The 17,799-nt window shown below is 40.8% G+C and overlaps 2 protein-coding genes and 1 long non-coding RNA gene across 6 annotated transcripts; 2 read left to right on the top strand and 1 right to left on the bottom strand.

The window, feature by feature from the left end:
• Positions 1-484: 484 nt before the first annotated feature.
• Positions 485-2,817, top strand: LOC112263132. Of its 2 annotated transcripts, XR_002955451.2 has the most exons (3): positions 556-914; positions 2,034-2,206; positions 2,399-2,817. It is a non-coding gene; the product is annotated as an uncharacterized LOC112263132 (long non-coding RNA). The 2 variants fall into 2 exon arrangements; XR_006078516.1 differs by having other exon boundaries at positions 485-914; positions 2,034-2,817.
• An 860-nt stretch (positions 2,818-3,677) lies between these two features.
• On the bottom strand, positions 3,678-12,157 carry emb (embigin). Of its 3 annotated transcripts, XM_024439134.1 has the most exons (9): positions 11,970-12,157; positions 7,653-7,721; positions 7,187-7,370; positions 6,157-6,242; positions 5,516-5,643; positions 5,023-5,308; positions 4,672-4,705; positions 4,457-4,537; positions 3,678-4,126 (listed from the first exon to the last, which is right to left on the bottom strand). In XM_024439134.1, exons 1-8 carry the CDS (start codon positions 12,037-12,039, stop codon positions 4,477-4,479), a joined length of 918 nt encoding a protein of 305 aa, XP_024294902.1. In that variant the 5' UTR covers positions 12,040-12,157; the 3' UTR covers positions 3,678-4,126; positions 4,457-4,476. The 3 variants fall into 3 exon arrangements, with proteins under 3 accessions (XP_024294902.1, XP_024294901.1, XP_042150829.1); XM_024439133.1 differs by having other exon boundaries at positions 3,678-4,537; XM_042294895.1 differs by having other exon boundaries at positions 3,678-4,537; positions 7,653-7,718.
• A 930-nt stretch (positions 12,158-13,087) lies between these two features.
• LOC112264008 (complexin-4) lies at positions 13,088-15,813 on the top strand. The gene is made up of 3 exons (XM_024440622.2): positions 13,088-13,283; positions 14,230-14,317; positions 15,011-15,813. The coding sequence occupies exons 1-3, from the start codon at positions 13,219-13,221 to the stop codon at positions 15,236-15,238; spliced, it is 381 nt and encodes a 126-aa protein (XP_024296390.1). The 5' UTR covers positions 13,088-13,218; the 3' UTR covers positions 15,239-15,813.
• Positions 15,814-17,799: the final 1,986 nt, after the last annotated feature.

Below are 17,799 nucleotides of genomic sequence, written 5' to 3'. Positions count from 1 at the left end.
AATAAAAAACAACTATTGAAAACCTTTTGCTCCTGAATGTCACCTTATAGACTGCTGGGATGTAAAATCTTGCATTATACAAATAATATTTTGTGTAATTGTACATAATGTATTGTTTGGAAAAGGAACAACAAAGAAAATTCATGTGCAGGTGAGTTAAAAAGAGGGACTTTACATGGAATCTCCTCATAGTTCAGATATTAATGGTGACATTTATTTCCCTTTATAATTTATTTACCTATGCATATACCATTTTTTTTTGCCAAACGTTGCTTGTTTTGTCTAGTAGGAGGCACTCTTTCCTCTGGTCTAAAAAAAATATCCCAATGCCCCAGGGGGACGTTAAACGGGTGTCCTGACTCTCTGAGGTCATTTAAGACCCCATGGCATTTATCGTAAGAGTAGGGGTGTTAACCCCGGTGTCCTGGCTAAATTCCCAATCTGGCCCTCAAGGTCACCAAATAATCCCCAGTTTACAATTGGTTTATTAATCCCCCTCCCCTGTAACTATTCCCCGGGTCGTTGCTGCAAATGAGAACGTGTTCTCAGTCAATTCACCTTGTAAAATAACGGAAATCCTCAAAATAGTCAGAATTCATCTAAAATAACTCAAGAAATCTGTCAATATTGACGTTTTTGCCGAGGAGATCTTAGGCGCGCAATTGTACATATAACTAAGATGTTTGGTGCATTATTTCTCTATGGGAAACATGTGCATGAAAACGAATCGTCTTTCGTTGAATGACAACAAAGACTCCATACACTTGACCAATCACGGACGAAGGGGTGTAGACTTCGGCTCCCGAACTGGCCTTGATAAAAATGTCTGCCGAACAGCGCAAACACTGCTGTGGCAGTGCACCACTGTCAACTGGAAAACGTCAATGAACCATTCTAATAATGCCAACCACTTGGTGAGTAGGCACCACTGTGCCACCTGGACGACACATTTGCCCATGATCATCTCCGTCATTAAATAAATGCTGACGAATAAGATTCAAACAATTAGGTTTATTCTCAGAATAGCTACATCAGTTCGGCATGTAGGGCGTGAATGGCAAACACTTGTCCTGAAACATTGTGCCTGCGAAAATGCATAGCTATACATTAGTTCAGAATCGTGCGTTACATGATTGGTGTAAAATGTTGTAGACATAACCTTTTAGATTAGAATAACCATTCCATTTATAGCATACAGTTTCCAGTGGCCCAGACATTATTTTAACTCGAATAGTATTTCAACCTCCACATAGAGGCGATATTCCACGTTTGAGGATGTTGGACGAGACACACATAAGAAGAATCTACTGTCATTAGCAACAACCGTGGCGGTGCCCGCAATGTTGACTTTACAGTCATTAATTCATTTAAAAAAATGACTTGTGTTTAGAAGCGACCATATCGTTAATACTAAGACCGAATTTAAATAACCTGCATGGATCTGTGCAAAACTACTTCAATAAGTGTATAATGTTATTTGAAGGATTCTTTCTCGCTGACGAAAGGTAAGATCCATAAGGTTTCGAAAGCCGCGTCGCAAGCGATAGCTTGTGGGCCAAGGTAATGGCTGGGACTTTAGGGAGAAGGCAGAATGCCGCCCAGGGTTTTCGAGAGCTAGCTAGTATCATATGTCAAACATTGACGTCAAGCTGGGTTTTGGCTAACTGTTTTTTGGGCATGGAATTAGACCTACATTTGAGTGCGAATAGTTTCCAAATTAAAGTTTACCCCAGACCTGCTTCCCATATTCAGGAGACAGTATGATAACATCTTAACAGGTAATAATGGAGTTGGAGCTGGATGTTAAGTGAGTGTCACAAAGTTTTGGTTGTTAATCTAGAAATATTGATCAATATGTTTGCGCCAGCCTGCAACCGGTCTGTTTACGCTTTAGTCATTTACTTTGTTATTCTCATAGGGGGTGCTTCAACCAAACACACATTGTTTCCACTAGTGTTGGTGGTAGTAGTATCAAAGTATTTTGTGTCTGTGTCTATTTCAACATGGTTATTTTTCTCTCTTTGCTTTCCCAGGAGCCGTTTCCTGACCCAGGCTGTTATGGCCACACCCAGTTCCACCTGGTCCCTGATAGGTATCGCAGGGACAAAATGGCTTATCTGAATCTGACTGACCAGATTGAGGTCTACCTGAGCTCATGGCATTGACAGTCTATTCACATGGACAGGAGCACAAGCCATGTATCATGGTGTGTAGTCATTACTTGAATATCAGGTGTTATTCTCCTTACCACCCTAAGCGTCAGTAACTTTTAATTCATTTTACCATTCAGCTGTTTTCTGCCTGCTCTTGAATACATTTATTCATGATACATTTCAGTTGTGAATACCATCAATTGTTGTTAAAGGACATTTTGTAAACTTGAACAAAACATCATCAGGTTTCTGGAGCCATGAGGATGTGGCCAGGTCCTTTGTGTCCCACTATTGGCCAGTACTTCTCTTTCTTCTGTTACCAGCTCAACTCCCTGTCCATGAGACGGATGCTGTGAACCCCAGGAAGAACTTGTGCTGGGGGACAGACAGTATTCATCTGTATGATATGAAGCATGGTGTTGTGGTTGGGCTGGATGACAGGGTCCTCAAGCTCCTGGTCTGGTTCCTACTGGGCAGGTCAGGTGGACATGGATAGATGGTGTATGCAGGGTGAAATAAGTGTTTTTGTTGAATTGTTTCCATCTGGATTCAACAGTGGCAAATGTAAATTAATGTACACTGTGTGTGTGTGTGTGTGTGTGTCTCTGGTATGATCTGGCAGAATGTATTCATGTGGAAAGTAAAAACAGTTGCATACAGGGTTGATTGTGTCCATATCACTAAGGACCTATCATGGTTCAAACACACCAACATAGTTGTGAAGTGGCCACAACAATGCCTCTTCCCCCTCAGGAGGCTGAAAAGATTTGGCATGGACCCCTCAGTTATTCAAAAAGTTATACAGTGGCACCATTGTGAGCATCTTGACTGGCTGCATCACCTCTTGGTATGGCAACTGCTCGGCATCTGACCGCAAGGCGCTGTGGAGGGTAGTGCGTGCCTACGGCCCAGTACATCACGGGTTGAGCTCCCTGCCATCCAGGACCTCTACCAGGCTGTTTCAATGGGGAAAGATTGGCTCGTACCCCGCTTCAGTGATTATTGTTGAAAACCCTGCTTCCGGTGTTCTGCTGTTTGCCACTAGGTGTCGCTTAGTCAATGTGGACAAACGGCACAACCACAGATGGAACAAGGAGACTGATGTTTCACCGGATGTATAAATCTGAAGGATCCGGTTGGAATTTCCACCCCTCACCAAATATGGTGAGAAGAGGAAGCCCAGTGGGAGAGTATGGAGCGAGATGGAACTGGGCTGGCATTCTGCTGATTTTTCTCATAGAAGAAAAGCCCGATTTCAATTAGTTATCTTTTCCCAAAACTAGAATCTGTTACAGAGTGCAATAAGTTTTGTAGATGTGACCCTTTGCCAAAGTTCCCTAATGCAAATAAATGCTAGAACGCACAAATAGGATCTCGGTAGCTTGTCCTTTGCTCTGCCCACCTCCTTGCTTGTTCTGCCCACTCTGCTTAATTTTCTCCTATGAAAAACTGCACAGATGAATGATCTTGTTAGTTATAAATGTATTTGGCACAACCATTTATCAGGGATACCGACAAAGATGATTCATCATTAGGATTTTTATTTACCATTCACATACAACAGGAAAGTTTCATCTGAGTTAGGACAACAATAATATAGCATTTTAAAATGTATATTAAAGGCACACTGCTTTAACACTGACAGATAATGTAACATAAACATCATATGGGGACTTCAAGGGATTAATTATATCAGCAAAGCAGAGAATTGACTTGTTTGTCATAGTACAAGGCACTGCACACCAACTACCATATGTAATTGATAAGTGTAGTTAGGCTAGAAGAGTGCAAGAATAAGAAGACTTTTCAAACAAGAAGACATTGGCATTTATGTCAAACCATAGGCACGCACATCATGTTAGGCAAAAGTGAAGGCCTCTCAAGCGATCTCACCAACCGAACCAAGCAACACACTGTGCTCAGATATCACTGCTATTTTCACAACCTCATAGGTACTGGTAGTATGATGTTGACTGAAACATGGACAAATAAAGATAAATTATGTCAAAATGCAGAAAAATATATTGTTGCATTATAATTATTGACCCAAAAATAAAACAAATATTTTACTAATATGTCTCAGTTGACACATTCAGAAAGGGGGACATTTTGTCTTTGGTAGAGGATGTCCTTGTTTTTGTGAAAAAGGTGTTCCTGCAACAGTTTACCATAAGACGTTTTCTTGTTGAGTAAGGTTATGAAACTACTTAGAATTGTGCTATTGATTTATGAATAAGAAATGGTTTCAGCGACACTCAGAAAACAAAACTTGGCACTAGGAACATTTCTTATAATTTATTTACCCTGTTGATGCTGTATCGGTTTAAATCTTTCGTTGTCTCGTTGTGGTATTCTCATCAATTCCATTATTACCTTCCCTTGTCCTAAAATAGCAGAAGTTAAAAAGAACATCATAGTCTTGAAAAGATACCGCATGTGCAAAGTAATGTCACTGTAAGAATCAGTCAAACAATACAATTCCCTTGAGTAAGGTATGATTAGCTTAAAAAATACTCACAATTTATGTGTTGGTTCAGCATGCACCCCATTTTCTGAGAATAAGAAAATGTGAGTTTAGTTTTATACAAAGGATGACCTTCATGTGATAAAGAACACATTGTACATGGAGGATAAAACAATGGCCCTGAAAGCTACTGCAAAGCTGTATACACAGCTGCTTGCTTAGCGAGTATCGCTTCCTCCTGATTCGACTTGCATGTGACACGTGACCGCCTCCCAAAGTGTCTTACCAGTCGCGCAAAACACGAAAAGCTAGCTGTTCGCTGGCACGCTTCAGTCCGAGTAGTAAGTTCCCCACATCCCGATGTGCTACACAGAGCTGTATGTAAAGCAGTGTGTATGTTATTACCTGTGGGCGAGTGACTGCTCCTCTGTGAGCTCCACCTCTCATAGAGCAGAATGAGGAGGACCAGGATGATCACCTCAGCCACGATGGCTATGAAGGGTTTCAGAGGCTCCATGAAGGTGATGACCCGAACTTCCACCCGGCTCACACTGGCCTTGATGTTATAGATGGCACTGCAGACATAGACACCAGAGTCCTCCTCTGTCAGGTTCATCACAGTGAGCTTGGTTGTGTTTCCATCCACACTGATCTTGTAACGAAGGGGGTCAGTAGTTGCATTGATGAGTTCCTGAAATCAAAAGAAAACAATGGCACGAAGCCTCTAACACGAAGTGGTAGTATTGATAATTGTCATAACTGTCAAATGAAATAACATATGATTTATTAATGGTCAACTGTAAGTTGAATGAAATAAAAACATCTTAGGTTACAATATGTAACTAATGTTGATGGCGTCTCCCTTTACACATTGATTACATTGTGGCAACCTTCTCACCTGCTCGGTTCCGTTTGCTCTGTACCAAAGCCAAGTGTTAGGGGGAAGCTTGGTTTTACAGGCCATCGCAACAGAGTCACCCACATACGCAACAATCGGCTTGTCCTTCTTATCATCCATCTCTGGGGCTGGAGGAAAAGAAAGGGACCAGTATCAAGATGCTATGTATAGGCACACTTCATTATTCAATAGAAATTGCCAGGGCCTTGCACAGATGGGTTTTTTCTCAATTTCTGTGTGTAACAGTATAACTTTAGACCGTCACCTCGCCCATATCCGGGCGCGAACCAGGGACCCTCTGCACACATCAACAACAGTCACCCACGAAGCATTGTTACCCATCGCTCCACAAAATACCGCGGCCCTTGCAGAGCAAGTGACGTCACCGATTGAAACGCTATTTAGCGCACACAACCGCTAACTAAGCTAGCCGTTTCACATCCGTTACATGTGCATCCTTGTAATGTTGTGAATGATCACGTCACTATACTTTTTATTTAATAAAAACATACGTGTAATATTGGATGACAGAGAACATGTAGCCTAACTTGACATGCCTGTAGCAATACTTGGCTATGCATGAGACTAGAGAATGTGAAATATGGTGTATGCATTGCCTTATGTCATAAAACATACTGTACCTGCCACATTGAAATCAATTTTTGCCTCCTCGGTATCACTAAAGATGCATGAGTAGTTCCCAAGGGTATCCCCAGTAATTCTGAATCTGTAAAATATATAGTCATAGCTTAATTTTCACTTACACATGTCTTGGGAAAATATATCTAAAATATAATTGTTTTGTCAGTCTAAGAAACATTCACTGTCAAATGTCAATTAGGCACATCATTAGAAGATGTTGGCAAAGCATGGCCTCTGGCCATGGGCCAGAATTGGTTACAGTCAAGGAACCAATTACTCTGGGATACAATATAACAGAGGCTAAGTGTATAATATTAACTGCTTCAGTAGTGAAATATAACCTAAGTCCTGACGTACCAAAAGTGTATTTGCACAAAGTAATACACAGTAGAGGTCTTCACGGGTCCACCCGAACCTGAATAGGCGAGACCTGACCCGGGACCCAAACTTTTCCCTCTGGTCCGGGTCATGCCCTGTTTGATTGTCATCGGGTCCCAGACCTAATCTTGGGTCTATGTAACTACAGCTGATAAACTCGAGTGGACCTGAATGGACCCGCTCTGCATAGCCTATAGCATATTTATTTTACGCTAATAAGCTGAATTGATTGACTTATAGAAGGCCTAGCCAACATATAAAGACCTATTCGTTAACCTGAAGAGCAGCTTAGCTGATAAACATGTTGTTTTTTTGTCACTCTGGTCCAATTGGGTTTGGTCTAGACCTGGACCCGTTAGGGTACGGGTCTAGGTCTGGTTGTCAGGTCCATTCGAGTTCGGGTCTGACTGTTCTCGGGTCCAGATCTGATTGTCTTCGGGTAAGTTAAGGTCAAAGTCCAAGTTTTTGGACCCGAGAAGACCTCTAATACATAGCTGCCTAATTTGGAGAGTAGATACTGAAGATATTCTCCCTACCTCTATAATTAACATTTGGGTCCATAGACCATTGTATATTTACATGTAGATGACAGGCTGTTACATTTCAGATTTACATTCTCTATCCCTGATGGAATAATGAATACATACTTACACTCTTTTGAGATTATATTGTTCATTCTCCAATTGTACAGTAAGCCGAGAGTTAGTAATTTCACTCCCATCTTTTCGCCAGTACCCGGTAATGTTTGGTAATTTGTTTGGATTACCGGTCCAGGTACATGCTAGCTCTAAATCGATGGGTTTCAAGATTTCAACTTTTTCAACCAGACTGTCACCTGTGTTTAGAATTTTGGTGGGATTTCAAACAGATAGAAAGAAAGAAGCTAAAATGAGACATCTGTTCAACCCTATAATACAGCTAAAATAGATATGTAAACTTTACACAAAACATACAGATGAACATATACCAGAATTTCAGACAAAACATTTTCTAAAGTATCACAAGATGACTGAGTGAAGAATGAATTAAGCATGTAACACTACACGACTGTACACAAAGAAATTGTGTACAGCAACGACACAAACTTGTGACTAAACAAGAACACTCTAGTAGTTACCTTTCAGGACTGCACTCTTAAAGACTGTTGTGACTGGAACTGTCAAAGCCAACGGAGGATTTGTTTCTGCTATAAGGGAAATGAACACAAACATTATGTTGTTTGATATGACGAGTGTTACTGAGTGATGTGTTGTGTTAGATTTGTTCCAAACATAAAGCTTTCTATTCAGGACATAAAATTCGATTTTACTTTAGTGCCTTGTTGCAAACAGGATACATGTTTTGGAATATGTTTTATTCTGTACAGGCTTCCTTCTTTTCACTCTGTGGTATCTTTCCTCTCCAGCAACTAAATTATGAAGGACGCCTGTATCTTTGTAGTGACTGGGTGTACAGATACACCATCCAAGGTGCAATAACTTTACCATGCTCAGAGTGATATTCAATGTCTGCTTTTCATGTTTTATTAATTTATAAAAACAATTCCACTTTGACATTATTGGGTATTGTGTGTAGGCCAGAGACACACATTTTAAAGGCAGGCTGTAACACAATAAAATGTGGAAATAGTTAAGGTGTGTGAATACTTTCTGAAGGCACTGTATGTACATATTTTTTCAAAGCTCAGTAGTCTAAACACTTAGGGGTAGGGTTGATCCACGAAAAGAGTACATTTTGCATCCCTTTGATATTTTAAGTAGAAATTCTGCACCAATATTGCATTATAAAGGCCTGTTATAATTCTGCCATTTAATATAGACCACATATAAAATTCAATAAATCACATTTTTAATATGAACAAATGCTCGCTAAATTGCCAAAAATTCTGCATTTTGTTATGTCCCTCTGTGCACCCTCTGTGACTTCTTGGAAGGTTTTAACCCACTTAACCTCAGCATTTCTCAAAGTTTTCACCATCATTTTAAAGCGCTAGTTATGCCATTAGTTATTTTGTTGCTTTTACATAGTCATTTCTGAAGATTATTACTTATTTATTAGTAATTCATTTACACTCACCAGCCAATTTATTAGTTACACCACCCTATTCCCGAAAATAGATCGCTCCTACAGGCAGTGAGTCACGTAGCCGTGGATTGCTATATAAAGCAGGCAGACAGGCATCGAGGCATTCAGTTACTGTCCGATTGAACATTAGAATGGCCAAAACTAGTGACCTAAGCGACTTTGAGCGTGTTATGATCGTCAGTGCCAGGCATGCTTTATTCAGTATCTCAGAAACGACCGCCCTCCTGGGCTTTTCAAACACGACTGTGTCTTAGTGTTTCCCGAAAATGATGTGACAAAAAAATAATAACATGCAGTCAGCGACAGTCCTGCGGGCAAAAACAGCTTGTTGATGAAAGAGGTCGAAGGAGAATGGCAAGAATCTTGCAAGCTAATAGGTGTGCCACAAACAAACAAATAGCGGCGCAGTACAACAATGGTGTGCAGAACGGCATCTCGGAACGCACATCAATCCTTGTCATAAATGGGCTATTGCAGCAGATGACCACACAGGGTTCCACTCCTATCAGCTAAAAACAAGAACAACAACTTCAGTGGGCACACGATCACCAACACAGGACAACTAAGGAGTGGAAAAACATTGCCTGGTCCGATGAATCCCGGTTCCTGTTGTGTCATGCTGATGGCAGAGTCAGGATTTGGCATGAGCAGAATGTGTCCATGACCCCATCCTACCTGGTGTCAACGGTACACCCTGGTAGCGTTGGTGTACTGATGTCCAATCTGGAGCAACTTTGTGATGCCATCACGTCGGCTTTGACCAACATGCCTGTCGAGCGTCTCCGACTTGTAGAATCCATCCCCCATAAGAATTCAGGCTGTTCTGGTGGCAAAGCGTGTTCCGACCCGGAACCAGATGGGTGTACCTAATAAACTGACCGGTGAGTGTACGCCTGTCCCTCATAATATTTTGAAACTATTCCATTAGTTAAAGACAATTCTAAAGAAACATTCAAATAGTGAAATAGTGTTTAAAGAAATCACTTTTTGGCCATTTTGTGGTGGAAAACTGAGCGGGTTGAGCATAACACGTCAACCCTATTACATATAGAAAAACAGGCTAGATATGTCTTAGCAATTTAAAATGTTTTTGTGAAGCTTATATTCCATTGTCACTCACTGTTGCACACAACAAGCTTCCATTACCCCTATCACAAGGTGATTCATGGCTGATTTAAGATTCAATCGTCAACCCTGTTACGGTCACCCTTTATTTGGCACTTTATAGGCACATACTATAGTCATTTTTAATTTAACCTCTTGAGATGATTAATTATGTTTTTTTATTAAATTGAACATGTAGTATTTCTTTTTACTAAGTTACACTACCCAAAAGGTACTCAATTTGGTGGAATGACCCAGTAATGTACAGTGGCTCCAGAATTTCTGGCACAAACAAATATAAACAATATAATTTTAGAGATAAACTCAAAATACCAACATGTGAGAAATACTGTACTTTATTAATGTTTCAATGGAACCAACCAAAATAATTTATTGATTTATTTCAAAATCAATGTCCTCCAAACCAAGGTTTCACAATTAATGGCACCCTTAAAGATTATTGTAAATAACATCTACCAAAATTAAACCACAAATTAAATTCCACTTATTTAAGTTTATCTAAGTCTTATTGAGCCATTACATCACTTCCAGTTTCACTAGGGTATAAAAATGAGGTAACACACATGCAGTATCCCGCTGTCATCCAACACCATGAAGAAAACAAAAGAACTAGCAGTTCAAAAAGAGACCGATGGTCGTAGACCTTCGTAAATCTGGTAATGGCTACAAGAAGATCCACAAACTATTGAATATACCACTGAGCACTGTCAGGGCTATTTTGAATGTTTTAATAAGATATGGAACAGTTGAAAACCCCACGGGTAGAGGATGCAAATGCATTTTGCCCCCCAGGATCGGGAGGAGGATGGTGAGAGAAGCAACACAATCCCCAAGAATCACTGTGAAAGAATTGCAGGCTTTGGTGGCGTCTTGGGGTCACCAGGTTTCAAAACGCACCATCAGTCGCCACCTCCACATCCACAGGCTCTTTGGAAGGGTTGCCAGAAGAAAGCCATTTCTGACCCCAAGACGTAGACACAAGTGCTTGGAGCCAAATGTCATTTAAATTATGTCTGGAAGAAGGTGCTCAGGTCAGATGAGACCAAAATGTAATGTTTTGGTCAGATATAGCATCGGCATGTTTGGCATTGAAACAGAGATGCATACAAGGAGAGGCACCTCATACCCACTGTGAAATATGGAGGGGGGTCAGTGATGTTTTGGGGCTGTTTTAATTCCAGAGGTCCAGGGGCACTGGTTAAGATTGATGGCATAATGAATTCTAACAAGTATCAGGCAATTATGGCTGACAATCTGGTTGCCTCTGTCAGAAGGCTGGGACTTGGCCGTAGGTGGACTTTCCAACAAGACAATGACTCGAAACATACCTCAAGATCCACACAGAAATGGTGCTGTGACAACAAAATCAATGTTCTGCCATGGCCATCTCAGCCGGACCTCAATCCAATCGAAAACCTGTGGGCTGAGTGGAAGAGGGCAGTTGATAAGCGCAAACCGAAGAATGTGAATGCTCTAGAAAGGATCTGCATAGAGGAATGGTCCAACATCCCTCCAAATGTGTTCCTTAACCTTGTCAAACATTACAGGAAAAGACTCCATGCTGTTATCCTTGCCAGAGGTGTTTGCAATAAGTACTAAATGAGGAGTGCCAATAATTATGAAACCTTGACTTTGGTGAAATGTATTTTGTATTAAATAATTGAAATATTTTGGTTGGTTCCATTGAAACATTAATAAAATACAGTATTTCTCACATGTTGGTATTTTGAGTTTATCTCTATAATTATATTGTTTATATTTTTTAAAGTATTGTTTGTGCATTGCCAGTCAGGGGTGCTAGTAATTTTGGAGCCACTGTATATGACATACAACTGACATTTAAGCAGTTAACTGCCACAAAGGGTAGTCATGTAAAGCACAGGGTGCTTACAATACACACTTCAAAGTCATTGCCAGCAGCACACCACCAGTAACGAAAAATGATCTCAGTAACGAAAAAAAATGGCATCTCTGGTGATCCATACAACAGACCCAATTATTGGTCCAATGTCCTTCTGATACATAATACTGAAGGATTAGAAGCATATTGAATACACCACACCAATGCAGTTACTGAAATCTAATGCACATTTGCAGATGTACTGCTGCAGCTAAGACTCTCAGCCACACTTGTTCCACTGGCTACAAGGTCACATCACAACCAGCCAAGCAGAAAGTCCTGTCTACAAAGCTGATACATATAAAATCCAGAATCTGTATTTACTTGTATAGATGCCTCTCCAGAAGAGAGGAAACAGGATGAGCTGAAGGGAAAGGATCCAGGGCGAAAACATGGTTGTTTCAGTCAGTCAGCTAGTCCTGCGTTATCTGCTGCATAGAGTTTTTCTATAAGATCTCCCTCTCATCAGCTGCCTGCTGCTCCTCTCTCTCATCCCCTTCCCTCCCCTTCCCTCCCCTCCTTGTTCTTCCCCTCAGCATCGGTGACGCAGCAAAGATATCAGCCTGCTGGTGTTCCTCTATTATTCATACAGACACAGACCGAGGGTACAGACAGTCCTGTCCCATGGTGCAACAGTCACCTTGTCATGGAAGGTGCAAAAAAAGTACATTACAGTGAGTATCAGATATACAGGTCTTGTAAGATGTGATGTAGGACGGCTGTAAGTCACATGGTACAGAATGCCTGTCATCTTGGAGATCACTGTCCAAAGTCCTTGTCCATTATTCCCATCAAATGATATGTGCAATATCACGTTTATACCATAAACATCACCTATGCTAATATTAGCAACGGTTGAGTTTACTTCTGTATTCATTACTATTTCTGTATTCACAGTTGTTATATTCTAATGAAATGTATATCTTTAAAGTTGTTTACCTCGGACAAAACAGTATAGTTTAATGTATTGAGTGTAGATCTGGTGATTTACTCAGGGGTATACAGATTCCACTCTGTTGGCAACAGGGTACTCAGGCTATGGTTGGTGATGTAAGGGGATTAAAGTCAAATTCACACACGTAGCATGAGACGAGTAGTGAGTATAGCACCACGCCCTGTCTGTAGAATATAACACTGTCCCAGTCTAAACCACAATAGTACCCATCTCAAAAGCAGTCCCTGTGAACTTTCACTTTCATTACTTATATTAAATGTTTAAATTTATACTATCTTTCCCCAAAAGGATTAATCCAGATCATGGCGTTGGCAGAAATTCCTCAGATTTTAGTCACCCGGACCATCAGTGATCAGCCATGCCCTTCACAGCGCCATCCCCCAGTCGGAGGCCTCTCTTGGCTTAGCCCGCTTGGAGACCAATCGAATTCAGGGACTCAGTGAACAAAACTTGACAGAAAAAACAAAAGTGCTGTCTGCAAATCCCCTGGTAGGATATTCACCCTGCTGAGGCTGATACTGAGTAGTCGAGCAGTTTGGTGAAGAGCTACAGTAGTAGAGCACTGTCCAGTCCAGCTCTCTACTGCAGTGTTCTACCAGGGGAAAAGGAGACGTCACCATGTCCACCGAGGGGATGTCTAGAGAGGAGGCAGAGGAGTACCAGAAACAGGTGGTGGAGGAAAAGTAAGTCACTACTACTAGCCCTTATTTTACAGTACTGTAAAAGTCATACAAAGTGATAATCAAACAACTGCAAAGGAATGCTTCAAGGTTGGGGTCAATTCCATTTCAATTCAGCCAAATACAAGAAGTAGAGATTAAATTCTTATTCAATTGAAATGAAATGTAAAATAAATTATGCTCCTGAATCTGAGGCCAACCTCATTGGAATGATTAAAATCGACATTTTGGATTAGATGTATTCAAAAGCAAGCAAGAGCAGAGGATTTACTTTGAAACGTTCCCTTTTTTGAAAAATGTTAGCAATTTTTTATTATCCTAGCTATGTGAAGTAAAAAAGACAAACAGTTGTAAGGGAGATACAACGGCAATTTACACCTGTAAATGTACCTCTAGTCAAGAGAATTACACTGATGAAAATACAATGAAATATATTTTACAATTTTTATGAAGAATGCTTTACCAAATAGTAGGGGAGTCAAACTGGTAGGCAGACTAACCTCCATGCAGTCCTATATTACTTCACACTCAGATTATTTCAGAATTACTGTCTGTCTCCAATATCTGAGAGTGGTGGGATTGACAATGCTGCCATAATCTGGAGATTAATAATATATATATATATTACTCTGCTGCCCCAGAAACTGAGTCATTTATATTGTTTTGTTTTCCTACATTATCTTATTTAGAGCTGACGCCTATAACGTGATTGATTGATGTGGAAACTGCAGTGGCCATGAATAATTATCATTGCACAGAAGCATAGAAACAGATTTATATCTCTGAAAACAAATAATGCACATTTTTACACAACCAGCATCACGCAGTGAAAATACAAGCTGTTTACCTTTTAAGAATTTTGTAAGAGTTATATGATCGACTGCTGGACAATATATTAATACGCTTTTATAGGTTTGGTAACAAGGTTTCTTTTCTTGTCTGAAAACAGGATGGAGAGAGATTCCGAGTTCTTGGTAAAGAAAGCTGAGAGGGCCACACTGAGAACGTGCTTAAGAGACAAATACAGACTACCAAAGGTAAGACAGTCTCCTGTCATTGTCCTCCATTCTCATGTCATATGAAACAAGAGGAGAAATGCTCATAAATACTTAGATAAAAATGCCCTCAATAGCAAAATGACCCACATTTGTAATTTCCTGTGAATGACGTATGGTGATAATCTTATGCAATTTCTCAGTAAACGAGAACACATTATCACAAATGAGTAACATGATGAGACAGAGGCTGTGTCGGTCAGTGTCAGAGTGCGTGACTGAGTACATTTACAGGAGCACATGGCCTGCTAGTCAGATAGGCCTGAGTAGAGCCAAGAGATTAAGGCATAAAAAAAGCCCAGTGACCGCAGCTATCCTGCGTTTGAGCCCCAGGCCTGAAATGCCCTGTGTGTGTGTATGCCATCTATCTCAGAGGCCCTGTCAGGGTCATAGAGGGTCACATGTGATGCTAAGCTGTTTTCTTTAGCTGTTGGACCTAGAGACAGCAAAGTTTTAGGACCATGTGTCTGGATCAGGTGCCTTCCGACCCAAAATCTTACCTGGTCAGGAAATACCTATAATATGTTTGTTTTTTTAAATGGGCCAGGAAGAAAAAATATAGAATTTAAACATAATATTTATACTGTGCCTGGGCATAATAATGTCCTCCTCAGCCAGTCTGAACAGTGATTCCTCTTCAGCCAGTCTGACCAGTGCATTGCTTGCTGTCTTTAGAGTGAACAGGACGCAAACCTGATGGAGTTGGCAGGGGACGACATTGACGTGCCTGAAGAACTACTCAAAATGGTGGACGAGGACGCCACAGAGGAGGAGGAGAAGGACTCTATCCTGGGCCAGATACAGAACCTCCAGAACATGGACATGGACCAGATCAAGGAGAAAGCCTCAGCCACCATGGTTGAGATGAAATCTAAAGCAGAGGAGAAGTGCTCTGTAATGTGATGTGATGAGAGGAAACACTGGTTCAGTTGATCTGAGATTAGTTCCTAAGCACCAAGTTTGACCAAGGATAGGACTTCCAAGGTTGGACTTCCCTGAAATATTCTAGCTTTCAAGTATTCTAATCTAGACTGTGGGCTTGGATTTATCCGAAACACATACAGTAGTCCTACTACACAATCTAAATTTAACCAGTCTTAAATTGGTTAATCTGTCAATAGAGGGCCCTCTCTCCTGGAGAGATGACTCTTAATCTGTCTTTCTCAGAAAGCTGTGGGGAGGAGGTCAGGAAAAACATCACAGGGATGGCAGTAAAAGTATTTTTGTTGTTGTGGTTAATACGGTTTTATTTTTTTTTATATACAGTAAACCTCATGTCTTCTTTGCAAGACGGTACAATTAAGAGGATGTCATGTCATCACGGTTATAAATGCTCTGAATTGTTTCATGTTAAAAAATACGTTCCTCTGAATCTTTGGTAAAGCCTTTGTAAAACGGACCGTATACAATTGGATTTTGTACTTGAGCACGTTTGTAATAAATATAGAGATGTTTCATAAGAACCCCATGAAAAACAATCCATGTTCAGAGCTGTGGTTTATATAATGAGAGACAATGCCTCCATGTGGATAAAATCATTACATTTTACATGAAACTGCTCTTAAAGTTTCCGGACATATATCTCTTTATAGGATATGAAAGAGGCTGGTTCACAGGCTGACTACATAGCATGCGTCGCGTGCACGAGCGTTGCAAAATAAATGTAGGAATCTATTGTATTCAATTATTGCACCCACACTGCTTGCGCGCTCCAACGAACATCTGCGTTGCCAAGGGCTAAAGTAGAAGTCAGTTCTATTTGTGACGCAGATCGCGCTGCAAGTCCTGCCTCTCCCATCTCCTCATTGGTTTATAGAAGCAGGTACCCACGTGCCATCTCCTCCTTGGTTATACCCACATGGGTGACTGAAAGACGAATGAGGTCAGTGGCGGTAATGCACCTAATTTATGAAAGTTGCCAATCGCAATATAAAGTCAAGAGAAGATAAAGTCTAGAAGGAGGAGAGATGACTGGAAACGATTCGGTTGACCGTTTTATGTGTGGATTAATTGTCGGAGTAGAGGACCTTGTGCATTTCGGGTAAAATAACAACTCAATGTTTATATCCCAGGACAAATTAGCCAGCAACAGCAAGCTAGCTAAATAGGACAAATTAGCTAGCAAGTGCAAGCTAGCTAGCTAAATTGCCATAAATGTTTAATGGTTTTCGACCTGTCCCCAAATTAATGGAATTGGTTCAGAGTTTGTTTTGATATTTTAACCTGCGTGTCGTGATTGCGTTTGGTGTGGGGGGACAAAATACATTTATGCACGATGGCGCACGCGCACAGCCAGTTTGGGTTCCGTGTAAGACCGGTTTAGCTATTCAAAGCTCAATAGTACACATTATATGAGAATTATCTAATAAAATTAAAGATATTTGCAAAAACCACAAACTTTTCAAGAGATATGTAACAGTTTGACATTATTAAGACGTATTTCTGCAGCAACAGGAAATGTGGATCATAATGAATAGAAGTTCGTTGTAGGGGTTGATACATTTTTCATTAGGGCAAATCAAGTCTGACATTTTAAAATCGAATTTACTAACATTAGAAGCCTTTTAAAACCTTGAATACACTACAAGTTTGCATTTCCTGTAGTGCAGAAAAATTCTCAGCAATAAAAGAGTGCTCAGATTAAGATCCTACATCTGTAGTCAAAAATACAAAATACATATAATATCCATTTAAGCCAGGCACATAGAATACAACAGGATTTACAGAGCAGGCCTACACTAGGTAATGTCAGTTTCCTCCCCAAAATCCCCCAATGCCATAGCCTGGTACCAGATCTGTTGACCATCGGAGTTGGCTAGACAGCACAAATAGATCCTGCACCAGGCGACCAATGCCCCAGAGAGGGCCTCGTCACTTGTGGTGAAGCTGCAGGCTATTCATGAAGACCGTTTGTGTTAGGGGCTGTGGGGCAGGTCTGCAGACCGCTGTTCCTCATGGTGCACTGTAGGTCTATGGCGATCAGGGGCTTGCCGATGTTGACGTCCGTGGTCCACTCCACCAGCTCATTCACAGCTTTGAAAGAGTACTGTAGACACACTGTGAACCCCAGCAGATTCTACAGAGATGAAGGAGTAGAATAATATTTTTTTTGACCTTATGTATTTATACTAGAGCTACAATGGAGATCAAAACTCTTGTCCAAGGTGAATACTGCCCTAAGATGACACCAGCTGCTCCTACAGGAATGTAGTTTTAAAATGTTTTTTTTTTCAAGAGATCAAACAAAAGGGGCAAATACAGTATAATAAAGTAGTAGTAATGTGAGAATGTAGAGAGTGGTGATTATATTGTACGCTTCTGTGGAGAGCTGAGACGTGTGTACAGGCAGTGCTGGGGCAGACTGCTGGAGAGCAGGAAGATGTGAGTCTCCTCTGGGGCCTGCCTTTTCATCGGTTTGGGGTCAACATGTAGGAAAAGATTATAGAAAGTATTCACACCCCTTA

Source organism: Oncorhynchus tshawytscha, linkage group LG12 (assembly GCF_018296145.1).
Source record: "Oncorhynchus tshawytscha isolate Ot180627B linkage group LG12, Otsh_v2.0, whole genome shotgun sequence".
Lineage (NCBI taxonomy): Eukaryota > Metazoa > Chordata > Actinopteri > Salmoniformes > Salmonidae > Oncorhynchus > Oncorhynchus tshawytscha.
Note: the sequence above shows the minus strand (reverse complement) of the source record. Positions and strands in the feature narration are given on the sequence as shown.